Below are 13,864 nucleotides of genomic sequence, written 5' to 3' on the forward strand. Positions count from 1 at the left end.
GACAAAGACATTAAAGGAAAAGTACAAGTCAACTAATTTTTCTAAACAAACTGTGCTGAAATAGCTGGATATTCATGAGGAAAAAAAGGCCCTCAACTGTTACCTCACACCATGCAAAAACAAACAAACAAACAAAATACCACAAAATGCATTATAGATTTTAATATAAAAGCTAAAAATATAAATCCTCTAGACAGAAATAGAAAAGAAAATTTTCATAATTTTGAAGTAGGTAAAGATTTCTTAGTACACAAAAAACACAAATCATAAAAGAAAAAATTTTAAATTAGACTTCATCAAAATTCTGTTTTACACAAGTCACCATTAAAAATGAATGGCAAGCAACAGGCTGGGAGAAAATATTCACATTATGTCTCTCTCTCTCTCTCTCTCTCTCTCTCTCTCTCTCTCTATATATATATATATATATATATGATAACAACTTTTACCCAGAATATATACTATTGATAAATCTTAGAAGTCAGTAAGAAGAGAACTCAGTTTTTTTTAAGAAATCGAAAAAGGATTTGAATAGACATTCAAAGAAGATAATAAATGCCAAGTAAGCTCATGAAGAGATGCTCTTTGTCACTACCATCATTAGTTTATCAGAAAATAATCAACTAACTAAATCCACAATAAGATATGGCTAAAATGCATGAGAATGACTAAAATCACAACTACTTTATAATAACAAATGTTGGCATGGATCTGAGGTAATAGGAATGTTTTTAGATTGCTTATGGGAATGCAAAATGGTGTATAACCACTTTAAAAAAGTTTGTTTGTTATCAAGTGAAACTAACACATACCACACTACCAGCAGTATCAACCAAGAGAAATAAAAGCCAGTCTCCACGCAAATACTTGTACATGGATGTTCACAGAAGTCCTCTTCATAAGAGCCCAAACTAGAAACAACTAAAAATGTGTTATGTGCTATTGTGATACAAGCTACCATCCAGAAAAAACAAAAAAACTACTGATACACACAACATGGATGAATCTCAACAACATGGTGCTGGCGGAAAGAACCTAGACACAAAAAAGCACCCATTATGTCAGTTTTACTTAGATGAAACCATAGAAAGACAAGTCTAATCTGTAATGATAGAAGGTCGATCTGCGATTTCCCGGGGCAGGTGAAGAAGCAGCAGGGTGATTGATGACTGGAAGGGGATGATGGGGGCTTCCTTAGGTGATGTGAGTGTTGATATCTCAATTGTGGTGGTTACATGTTTACATACATTTGCCACAGTTCACTGAACTGTATACAAACTATATAGCGGCACATTTATTGTATTTAAATTATACCTAAGTAATGTTTTCAAATGTACTCATGGGAAAGCAAACTCTTCCAGAAAATACAATACTTCTTAACTCATTTTATAAGACTAAGATTATTTTGATACCAAAACTAGACAAAGGTATTAAAAGTTCCCAATACCTTGGTGAACGCACAGTGCTGTTCAAGCATTTAAAAACACAGGTACTTTCAGCGGAGAAAGGGAAATTTGGGTGAAATAAAACAGTAATGGGAACTTCCTAACACATGTAATTGAATGTACAATTTTATCCTAAAGTCTTGCCACATTTCTCCAGCGTAATGAGCTCCCACCACACTTCTTGACAGTTATAAAATTTAACATCGTGTCATTCTTGCTTAATCTTTCTCTTTTCCCCATCCTTTTAGAAGTGAATCTCAGCTGCCCTGTAATTTCAGTCTCACGTATTTCGATGTGCATCCCTTAAAAATATGAATATTTTTAAGATCTCTTTTTAAGATTGTTTTTGCACAGTGTAGATGCATTAGATAGTTTTCTCAACACAACTAGAGGTTTAGTTGAATTCTTCACACCCCTCTTCAACACCATAATATTTCAACTTCTGAAATGTATGGCAACTACATAATTAATGAAAAAATCTTTCAAAGAACATTTTTTTTCTATTCAGTTTCATTAAGTGCCTTTGGCTTATAACCTACATTAAAGCTAGACCTGTCATTTAAAAATAGTATAAACCTCAATTTTTCATTTGACAAGAAAACTAACTTCTTATTTTCACAAAGGCATAGAATAAAAGTGGTCACTAAGGCCCAGCCAAAGAAAAGGTTATCCTACAGCTGTTTAAAATGGATGTTATATCCTTACACAAGCATATACTTGGTACAAAACCATATTCTACATGATTTTTTAACAGGTAGACAATATTCACAGTCTAAGACCTGGTAGAAACACTTTTTAGTAATTTATGGTCCAATATTCTTCACTGTGATAAATCTGCAGACATCATCATATCACATCCTACTAAAGGATACAAGTTACACAAGTTCACTGTACTTTATCTGAAAAGTAAACTTGATTTGTTTATCATGGCTATTGCTTTGTTTCAGGAAGAACAGAAAGCACCGTATATTTTAATGACATGGATTGTGCTAGAGTTAACTTGCTAAGTTCCTCAAAGCTAAACCCTAAGATCTTAGAAGCAAGTAATAACGGGCTCTTTATCTATGAAACAGATTTTCCCTCATCGACCAAATAACAGTTTGACATACTGAAAAAGATAACATGATAAACACATTCTGCTTAGTTGTCTGGGGAAAAGGGTGATACATAGTAATCAACTGGACACAGAAAGAAAGCTGATTTCTAGTCTGTCAAAAACCATTTTTTGAATGGAAGCATGTCTTCTGGCTTTCATTATAAAGCATTTTGTGGATCTCCCCCACCCCAGTTTTAACACTCCCACTATCCAACAAGAATTAGCAGTGAAACAAATTATCCCAAGGAACATAAATCTTAAGAGGTACATTCTACTTCTTTCACAATTCTATGTATGGTATAAACCATTCACCTCAGGGAAAATTAAAAAGAATTACCCATTAGGCTAACACCACCAACAAAAGTCTAGAGAGCCTGAGAGTAACTCAGTTAGAATCTGATTAAAAGATACAGAGATAAATCCTCACATCGCCTATTTAAGCACATACAAGAAGAGAACTTGCAATGCAGATGACGGCACTGACTAACTTGTAACCGCATGAAGTAACAGTGCTCTCATACGCACGTTCTTCATCCATGCTGTGTTACTTGTCCCAACCTTCAATTTAATGGAATCTAACAGCACCTATTACATTCAGCCTCATTGTATAAGATTATGACAGTCATTATAAGCTAATTTTTTTAGTGTATTGAAGATAAACTGACTGCTTGAAAGGACCTTTCCCTTTCATTCCCTTGCTATTTATTGCAATGGAAACTAGAATGCCAATATTTTTAGGGCTTTATTAAAAGCGTAACACTGATTTTTCCCCATGTCTGAAGCAATTCAGGTTTGAAACTTGCCAGTTAATTGAAATTACACATAAATCAATACCAATTTGGAAAATTTTTAATTGCATTTTTCCAAATAATGCAACAGACTGACCCAATTTTACTCTCTTAAAAAAAAAAAAGCTGACGTACAAATTTATCTCAGGAATGATCTCTAAGGCAAGTGTATAATAAACATTCATTTTTATTTGTTCTTTACCCCCTCCACTCATTCTCTACAAAAAAAAAAAAAGCAGGCTGTAAAACTTAAATCATACAAATGTCAGGAGTTCTTGCAAATAGGCTGCTTGTTTGATTTAAAAATGTTTGACTCTCCTTTTAAAGTTTTCAAACTTCTCTCCCTCCACATGAGCAGGCCTGTTGTTTGAAGTAAAGAAAGTAAGGCTTTTATTACTATGGAGGGGGTGTGGGATGGGGAGGGCGGCAAAGGGGGAAAGGACATAGGACAGGTTTTGGACAAACCTATTTGAAACAAATATTAAAACTCTAGATGCTCCTAAAAGTAGTAAGGATGATGTCTCACTACTCTTGTAACACCAGTTTTTTTCAATGACATACAAGGACACATAAAAATACATAGGGTAATACATAGGGTATTACCCTAGGGTAATACATGTTTTATGAAAACATAAATTACATAGGAATCAGAGCACAATCCTTATTTCTGGAAAAAGATAGGCTCACAAACTATATGAAGAGTGAAAGCGGAAAGTAAGTTTTATGGAAAGTGGTATCAATGATTATTTTATAATACATAGATGTTATCACTTGAGGAAAAGAAAGATCATTTCAACAATTTCACTTTGAAGAACCAAGTGTTGAGTAGACCACTCTGAAGCTAAGTTATTTCAAATGGACATATATCACAAAATTTAAGTGTGATGTATTTACCGCTCTGAGGACACTAGTCATGAATCAGAAAGCTTATTTAACAAGTCTCCAGTTCTTAAAATGATTTATCCCAACACCCTAAATGATAACATTCTCTACTGAAACCAGACAAAAAGGCAGTAAAATATGGTTAAGCACATGCGTTCCACACAGTAGTTATGAGTTGCTCAAGAGAATGGAGTTCTGCAATTTATTTTGATTTTCTTAAGCTCACTCACTTGTGACCAATCTCGTGTGCAATGGTAAAAGCTGAGCCCAGGCCAATGTCTTCATTAATGCTGCAGCTCCTCTCGGGCTCGCACATTCCAGCCACCGAGGCCAGGCCTGAACAAACAGAGGGAGACACAAAGGGTCAAGCCAAGGTGTTTCGGTCTTAAAAAGCCCATACTTATAAATGCCTGGATTCTTTTTAATAACCTCCATGCACAGAAGGAGCAGTTGGCAAAAGGTTAACTTTCTAGTCATTTGCAAAATCACTGGGGGGAGTTTCACTTTGCCGGCTAGACATTAATATTTTTTGAACTGCAGTCAGTGCTGGAAAATGTCTAGACTAGGGGTTAGATTTATAAATTTTACTTCTGGTAACTTGGGACCACCTAGTAACTTGAGCCAGAAGAGGGAATTCAAGAAAGCATTTCTATTTTAACATTCTTCAGGCTGCAGAAAGCAAAATATATCCACATTATTTTTCTAAAGAGATCTGTTTAAGTTTAGTGGGTTCATAAAAATATACAAGCAACTTTTTAGTTACCAAAAAAAGGGAATCCCAAATGGTTTTTTTAAATGACATTTTTATAAAAACAAAAATGAATGATGCACAAGAGGAAAAGGAGAAAAGTTGAAGATAGGAGGTTGTTGCATATGTTTAATCTTTTGAAATTAGTCCTGATAGTGATGCAACAATTTATTTAAGTGTTTTCATGGTAGGAAAGTCATTCACACATTCAGTGTACTCCTCCTGCTCCCATCCCCCTTCAACGCATCAGAGTTTTACTAATAAAGAAAAACTATGGTGTTAATTCGCTGATTCTAGTGAAATGTTATGTTACTCAAAGTATTCTTCCCTTGGGAATTTTAGTATGTAAAAGTTTTAATATTTACTTCCAAATGAATATCATGCTCTGTGCATTAGAATATAACTTTAAAACAGTGCTTAGAAAAATGTAACTTTCGTGCAGAAGATAAAATGTCATGTGTTACAAGGAAACACATGGCTGATCATACTCAACACACATAGGAATGAACGTTATGTAGAAGAAGTTGAAGGAAAAATAGGAAAAACTTTTTATATGTTTGTATTGTACTATCGTCACCTACATATTAATAATTATCCTCATAACAGAAGTGATTTTAATCCAATTCAATGAATATTTATTGAGTGAAATAAACAATGCTCTGTGCTAGGAGCAGTTTCTCAGTTGCACTAATTTGGACCAGTAAAAGCGATTCAGTTCATATTTGACTGAGAGCTCTAGATATTGTTTCTCTGTATCTTATATTATAAAATATTCACATAATAATCACATTGGAAGAGAGATGAGGTTAGTGCTGGATTTGCTAATAGATCATTTACTTTTCCTGCTGTTTTGTATGGAAGAGGCAGGAGCTGGAGAAGAGGTTAGTTTCTGTCTCACGGAGTTATTATAAACACTAGTGTTACCCTTGTCCTGTGCTTCCCTTCACTTACAAGTCTTAGGACCTGAAGAAGAGCATGTAAAAAGAGGAACTAGCTGGAGCAAGGCAGCTTAACATTTTTGGTCCATTAAAAATATGTAATAAATGTTATTTTCAAACTCCATGCAGAGAGAGAAAGAGTGAGAAAGAAAGAAAAAAAAAAACAAATTTTGCCATATGTTAAATGGCTTTAAGCTACTGGGTTCAACGGGGTCCATGATATGGGAAGAAAAAGCTACTTGAAACGATTTGTTTTTTGAGCTTTATAAAATTGGGTTTAAAAATATTAATACAAATAATTATTGTTAAATTAACATTCCTTACATTTCCCTAAATATGTTGCTCCACAGGTTAGGATTTTGTTTGCTGTTGTTTGATATGTGCCATGCAGCTGTGTTTTTAACTGAGAATTTTCAATGACTCCCCAAGGTGCATTTATTTGTAAGCACCGATGTACCTCTGTATCTGATATAAAATTGTTAGCTCTACTAAAAGAACAATTTAAGAAAGGGCATATTTGGGAAATAACTTATACTTGTTAAAAATGTAAAGGTAAACCTTAACTGAAATAAAAGAATAATTTAAATGCCAATATATTTTCACAACCCCCCACCATTTTCTGTATTCCTATAAAATTGAAGCTGTCAAAGTTCGTATGTGTGATTGTGTTAATAGGGGTTTGGTTACTATTTGGGTCATTTAGATTTCCTCAGTTTGATGGCCACAGTTTGCACCCTTAAATCTACTTAGCCAAGTTAAAATTGGTTGTCAGAGGTACTAAGTAAGCAAGAGAATATACAAGAATCAGCATAAAAACCAACATGAATAGAATACCCAGTCAAAAAGAAAAAAACCTGATTAATTCCACATAAGGTCAACACATACATACACATGCAGCTCATTCAGTTTCCACTATGAGACAGTATAAAACATAATTTACAATGATTTACTATTTGAAACTTTTACATTGAGCTTGAAAAAGCATTGACATATATCAATTCTAGAAATGAATAAACCATAAAAATTTGAACACATTATTCTGGTTGAAAAGTACCTCAAATCTACTTTGGCAAAAATGACAACAAAAGTACTAGGCAGTGTTATAACTAATGTGCCAAGGAAGAACACATCTCAATGTAAATAATTTATCTTCAAAAAGCATATGCAAATATGATATGCATACATACACATATATACACATGCACCTGTACCTATATATGTATATGGATATGTACTTCCTCACAAAACCTCTAGCTTATACCTTCTTTGAGGCTGTGTCTACTGTATTTAAAATTGATTCAGCACTTAGTAAATGCTTACAGAATTTCAATAACAGAAAAGTTAACCTAAACAGTATAACTTCCACATTACATAATAACAGTTCATGTTTTATAATACTTCTTCACTAAATACCTTTCTATTTTCTTACTTAAATGATTTTAACAGTATCCTTATAACATAAGGGCAGATATTACTCCTACTTCATAAAGGAACTGAGTTACAAAAAGCTAAATAAACTGTAAAAGGTAAATTGTCAAAGTCAGTCGTTTGTCTCCAGTTCAAGGTCCCTTCCATTGGATTACGCTGCTCTTGTTAACCCAAAACACACTGTGAATAAAACCTTTTTGAAGTGAGCTCTCTCAGCAGAGAGCTCTTTCTGCATCATGCTTTTTAACTATCAAACTTCTCCACCGTAATACTCATCCTTGGCTAATTGGGATTTCTCCTTTGGCCATAAATCCTGAGGGAGATAAGGTAGGAGAAGACTGGAAGGCAAGGTAAAATCATCAAGAAAAATTTTAATCTCTGAAGAGATGATTCACTGAACTCCCCAGGAAGTTAGGTAATACCTTCTTTCCCACTTCTACTTAATTTGACTTTAAAAAATTCTTCGGAGTTGCATAGGAATAGATTTTACAATTATTCCTTTACAGATAAGAAAATCGAGACATCATGGAGAAACTAATGAATTCACCTTCAGTTGCTTAGCTTCTGAGTCTATAAAAAGTCTCTATGACACCAAAAAATTATCATAGAAAAAGTTGCTGTTTCTTAAAATAACTCTATTTGCTTAATAATTCAGTCTACTTGAAAGCTACCATTTCCACCCACTTGTACTTGCAGTTAACTTTTACCAGTATAAAGTTATGATCTGCAACATAATGTGATTTTTTGAAATTCTGCCATATTACAGAAATGCTTTAAAAATGATTTGGGGGGAGAGCACACAAGAAATATAATCCTGTATTCTCTACTACTGTCTGTAATACTTTACAAAATTGTATTTTCTTGTTGAGGTATTAAAAATTTCCATTAATATCTTAAATTATGGGGATATACTATTTCTACCAAATTGTATCTCCCTCCAAAAATACTGTTCTCTATGCCTCTTCTTTAAGTAACTCCAAAGTTGGTTTTTTTCCCTTTCTTTCCTTGCCTAAAATTTAAAGATGCTGGTTGCTTTTATTTGCTCTCAAACTCCTTGGTATTTTTGGAAAATAAATTACAGAGATAGATTCTGTGAAAATGAGTGGCAACTTTTGATTTATCATTATTGTTTGATGATTTTTTAATCATCTTCTAAGTTGCTTTTAAGATTTTATTTATCTATTTTTAGAGAGAGGGGACAGAAGCGGGACAGAGAGACAAAAACATCAATGTGTGGTTGCCTCTCACACAGCCCCCACTGGGGACTTGGCCCACAACCCAGACATGTGCCCTGACGGGGAATCAAACCGGCAACCCTTTGGTTCGCAGCCTGTGCTCAAACCATTGAACTACACCAGACAGGACCATCTTCTAAGTTGTTTTTAATCATCACTCTACTTCTTTCCTAGTAAGTGACATATCTACGAAGGTCAGGTTTAACAATTTATAGGAATAACTTCAGACGTGTCAGAAATGAAATTGATCAAATCAACAATCAAGAGGAAAGTCACAGGGCCAAAGAGACAAGTTAAACTGTCTTCCCCTTATAAAACACTTACCCAGGGTTCCACAGGGCTTATTTTTATAAGTGCAGATATCATATCTATAAAGGAGAAAAAAAGAGATAAAATTTGTAATGTGATCAAATCTGTAAAATATTTTCACATATTCATCACATTTTTTTTTTCTTGGAGCTCTGGTTGTCAGACCACAATCAGTGCAATTATGAGCAGCCAGCTGGAGTGTTGGCATTTTCAGCACCCTGGGGGCCACCGCCGGCTGCACTACACTCACAGCTCTGGCTACAAGCCAGCGGGACACCTGCCAGCAAGAAAGAAAGGTTAAAGTGGATTTTTGTAATTGCAAGTTCCATAAAACCATCTACCTTACTGTTTTGAAGCTGGAATAGCTTGTCTGCAGATTGCTACTGCTTCTACACAAAGCAAATGGGTAGCTTTTTATTCCCAATCTCTTTTGAACCTGCTGGAATATTTTCTTATTATAGCCATAGACAGTATTTTATACTTCTGGGCTACAGGCTTAACATAGGTTCTTATTTCATTTAAAAAAAAAAAGCTAGAGCAATAAAACAATGAGAATAAAATTGATATTGCTTAGTTTTCTTAGTTGTATACCAGTAATTTTCTGTGGTTAAAATGCCAATATTTTACATGATTTGCCAATATTTATGTTTATAAATAGCTAAACAAATAGCTCACTAGGAAGCTTTCCTAACATTGGTCAGAGTTATTCTAATGCTGTGTTGCATTATAACTCAATACAAAAGATGGAGTTCATAAAATAAAGTTGCACATTTTAAAATACATTTAGAATGCTCAGTCAATACTGATGTAAACATTTATTTTAACCATTTAAAAAATATTCTTACAAATTTATTTTTAAAACCAAAAACAGTTTCTAATGTGATATTAAAATAATTTTGAAAAGAATGAATATTTTTATTTGCCTATGTTTTAGACTAGAAATAAAAAGCTTTTTAGTTACAGAATAAAATTTCAGGCATTACACACTGGGAGCGCAGGAAAGTCCAAGTTGTAAAAGTCCTTTTTTACTGTAAATAAATAATGGTTAGTTCCAATTACTGCGGGGGGTAGGGGGGTGTTGTAATTAATCCCCTAATCAACTCTTCATCTTCACCTTGTTCAAACTCTACAAATGTTTTCTTACATCTGAGGGGAGGGATTTCTTCTCCTCTTATATACTTTTCTATTTTGACCATTTATACACTCATCCTCTCCTTTCTCTTGTAATTTGCAAACCAACAGATTTCAGTATCTGGTCCACTCCTGAATATAAGATATGAGAGGGCACTTGGTGTATTTACCAAAGCAGCAGAAAGTACATTTCAGGTGTCACACTCAATTTATCCTGCGATCGCAGTGTGTAATGCCTAGAATATTACAGAGACACAATCCATGCCAGCTGTCTTCCAGAAAATGTAAACAAAGACTTTTCATAAAGAGTAACCCAAATATAAATATTTAAGCAGAACCCATTTCCAAATCCGCAGCTTCCACATGTGCCCTTTCCCAAAACTGATCCGTCTGAGAATGCACCTGCAAGCCACCAGTTTCTTCTTTCCTCTTTTGCCTTTCACAAGAGCCCTGTTTCTACTTTACAAAAAAGGCATACTTCTCACCCATCCCAAACCTTGTTATGGTGTATTGCCCCCTGGGTGTGCAAGTCTACTGAGCACAATGCAAAGGGATAATTCAAGAATGCATGGATCCTGGGGGATAATCCTTATGAGCAAAGCAGGAAAACTTGAAGGGTGTAATGCTTATTTTCCCCTGGCAAGTCTCCTGCTTTCTACCCGTCTGTCTGACTGCTTATAAACCAGTCTAGATATCCATCCCACAATTAGAATTCAGATGTGAAATGGTTGTCCTAGACTGTATTAGCATATTCATTTTTTTCTAAAAAATAAAGTCAGGCTTGTTATTGACAGACATTAAGTCTGACTCACCTAAGCAGTTTGGCAGTGAAGACAGACTCAGCCAGTTAGATGATATGGTGAATATTTTTCATGATTCAGTGAAATAGGCAACTACAATGTTTTGACAAAATTTATTTAAAGCATACACACATCATAGAATATGTTTTTAAGTAGTCCCTGTAGCTACCTAGGCTTATGATTAAATAACTATTTTATGTAACAGCTTTAAAATGTGTAACGTGGTACATCACTTTTCAAAATTATTTTAGGAGGCACAATTAAGCAAGAAGTTTGAAGCTCACAGACAAATACAACTTATATTTTCACCTCATAGCAGTCCTCTCTCACCTGCTCGCATTTTGCCTAGGCCTTTTATTTCACTGTGTAGTAACTACCCAAAATACCTGCATGAAGGCTAAAGCCATCAACAAATAATGCAGACTTAACCCATCTCAGACTAAGATAATTCCGCTTACATTTTCCTCAGTTTCCCCCAATCCTCTAAGACATACTTACAGATGACTCTACAGGATATTCTACAGGGAAAAGCCATGCCATCCCCTTTCGGCTTTTGCATCCAATTCAATTCACACTGTATCCTTCTACATTCTTTATTCAGACAGAGAGCAATTAATTGTTGCTTTCCATGCATTATTTCTCACATCAAGTACTGAAGAGCAACATTTTTACATTCATTCTTTCATACGTGGTTTTGCTTGCCACCTATCATATGCCCAGGTATAGACCCATATCCTAGAATCTCAAGATAATTAAGTTTGTTGTGGTCTGTTTAAGAAAACACCCATAGCAGGTGAGCTATAAAATAATTTGGGAAGATGATTAAATCAATGAAACAAAAAGTTAAACTGATACACAATAGAGCCAATACTCGTTAGCTACTACAATGATAATCATTGCCATAGCTGTTATGTACAAAATACTATGGAAATACAGAGGAAGGAGTGATTCCACAGTAGCAAAGTAGGAAACATGCATTTAGGACATAACATCTGAAACACATTTTAAGACTTAGAATGATAAAATACAGAAGTACACACCTTCCAGGCAGAAAACAGAATCATCAAAGTAGCGAGGTCCAGAAAGGGTAAAGCGCATGCAGGGGACCTTGTGAAGTCTAGAGAGGCTGAAACATTGACTATACAGAATAAAATATCAGAAAATGAATATAGAGTTGGTGTGGTGGGCACAGATTATTAAACACACTGAATGCCAAAACTGATTTGTTTTTTTCTTACAGACAAAAGAAATTTAGAATATAGTTTGCAAAATAGAAAAAAAGTTGTATGTTTATATGAGTATGTACACAAACTAAGTTTGTATTCAGATAAAAGTTGGGAGGATTATGGTGGATATCTAAGGAAGAGGTGGGAGAGTAGGGAGAGTATAATTTTTACTTTATTAAATATATTTTATATAACCAACATTTAGTCAGAAAAATGTTTCAGCTATGTCTGTCAACACAGAAAACAATAATTAGCTTAATGAATGTTTAGTAAATATTAAAAATATATTTTTCATTAAAAAAAGAAATTAGTGGTGTTCCAGACTTAGCGATTGACCAAAATATTTCAGAGGCACTCCCCATTCTGCATGAACACATACAAGGATCCACCAAACTTTGTGGGCTGCATACTTTGCATCTGAGACTTGTCTCGAGTGTCCACTCATGGTTTGGAGGGTCACGGTGCCAGACGTGACACATATTAGAGTAACAGAGTTCTGTCTCAAAACATGTTCATGTTCTTATTCAGTGCATTTTTCATACAAAGTATTAACAGAGCACCTAATAACAGAGAGCTGGAGTGTCAAGTCTACAGAACTTGGAATATGAACTATTTTGTACCCCCTTGTTTGTTAATAAATATTTGTATGCTTAATGGAAATTTCACCTAACTCTCTTCATTGTAACTGACAGCAATGCTCACTCACCCTAACAATTTGCCTGACCACATTAGCTTAGGTCAGAGCGAAAATGTGAAACCCCCAAAATTTCTAATTGGTGGAGGGAAAACGCAGTAACAGTACTAAGAAAAAATTTATATGTGGCTATATCCACTATGATATATACTTCTACAAGACTACTCTTCTTTAAGCTGTTCTTAAAATCTTGAGCAGATTAGCCATGGGTTAAAAAGTTTAACCAGTCGTATCCACAAATTACACAATATAAAATCAAGTTGTATTCATATCAAAATTGAGAATGACATATTTTTTTTAAAAACTAACCTTTTTTAAGATAGACTTCCTCAACTATGCTACATTTCCATCTCAATACAGAATTGATTAATGCAAATATTTTCCCAAACCTAGGTTGTGCTTGCTTAACACTGTGTTACCTATGCATAATAAAATAATCAGCATAAGTTCAAGGTAATCATTTGAAATATTTTCTAGAAACTTCCGGAAAGATGGAGGCGTAGGTGGACACACGGTACCTCCACACACAACCAAGATTAGAACAACAACAATTTAGAGGCAGAATAACACCAAGAACTGACAGAGAATTTATCTGAATGGAAGTCGGACAGCCAAGAAGTTGAAGTAGACCCGTTCATCCAGGCCGGTAGGAGGGGCGGAGAGGAAGAGCCGGGCTCGGGTTGCAGCGCTCAGAGATCGGGGAGAACTGGGCGCCTAGGTAACCGGGAGCGAGTAAACCATCCAGGGCGCACAAGATCGCAGCAGGTGGACCCTGAGTACGCAAGCGGCGGCTGGTGGACCCAGTGAGGTGGCGATTGTGGACCAGAGCAGAGCGCGCAACCCAGGATCCCAGAGAAGGGACTGAGGTCCCAGAGAATGGAGCTACCGCCATTGTTCCCTCCCACCCCTGCCCCCACATACAACGTTACAATCTAGCGACTGGGGTGCCCAGCCCTGGTGAACACCTAAGGCTCCGTCCCTCACTGTAACAGGAGTGACCAGATCAAAAAAAAAAAAAAAAAAAGAGAGAGAGAGACATGTCTCAAACAGAAAAACAGAGCAATGCCCCAGAGCTCATCCTTTTGAGCGACCAAGAGATAGCCAATCTATCAGATGCACAGTTCAAAACACTGGTGATCAGGAA

General features: G+C 35.3%; 1 protein-coding gene across 4 annotated transcripts in view; it reads right to left on the reverse strand.

Annotated features, from left to right (window-relative positions):
- Positions 1-13,864, reverse strand: part of ADAMTS6 (ADAM metallopeptidase with thrombospondin type 1 motif 6) — a 240,312-nt gene that overhangs the window by 139,863 nt on the left and 86,585 nt on the right. For all 4 annotated transcript variants that reach the window (XR_004901934.1, XM_036020332.1, XM_036020333.1 and 1 more), the window contains exons 8-9: positions 8,885-8,928; positions 4,442-4,547 (exon numbers count right to left, since the gene is read on the reverse strand). Coding sequence is in view for 3 of the 4 variants with exons in the window: in XM_036020332.1 (XP_035876225.1) it covers positions 4,442-4,547; positions 8,885-8,928 (150 nt within the window). In the remaining variant the exon portion in view is untranslated. The remainder of the gene's footprint in view (positions 1-4,441; positions 4,548-8,884; positions 8,929-13,864) is intronic.

This window comes from Phyllostomus discolor, chromosome 3 (assembly GCF_004126475.2).
Source record: "Phyllostomus discolor isolate MPI-MPIP mPhyDis1 chromosome 3, mPhyDis1.pri.v3, whole genome shotgun sequence".
Lineage (NCBI taxonomy): Eukaryota > Metazoa > Chordata > Mammalia > Chiroptera > Phyllostomidae > Phyllostomus > Phyllostomus discolor.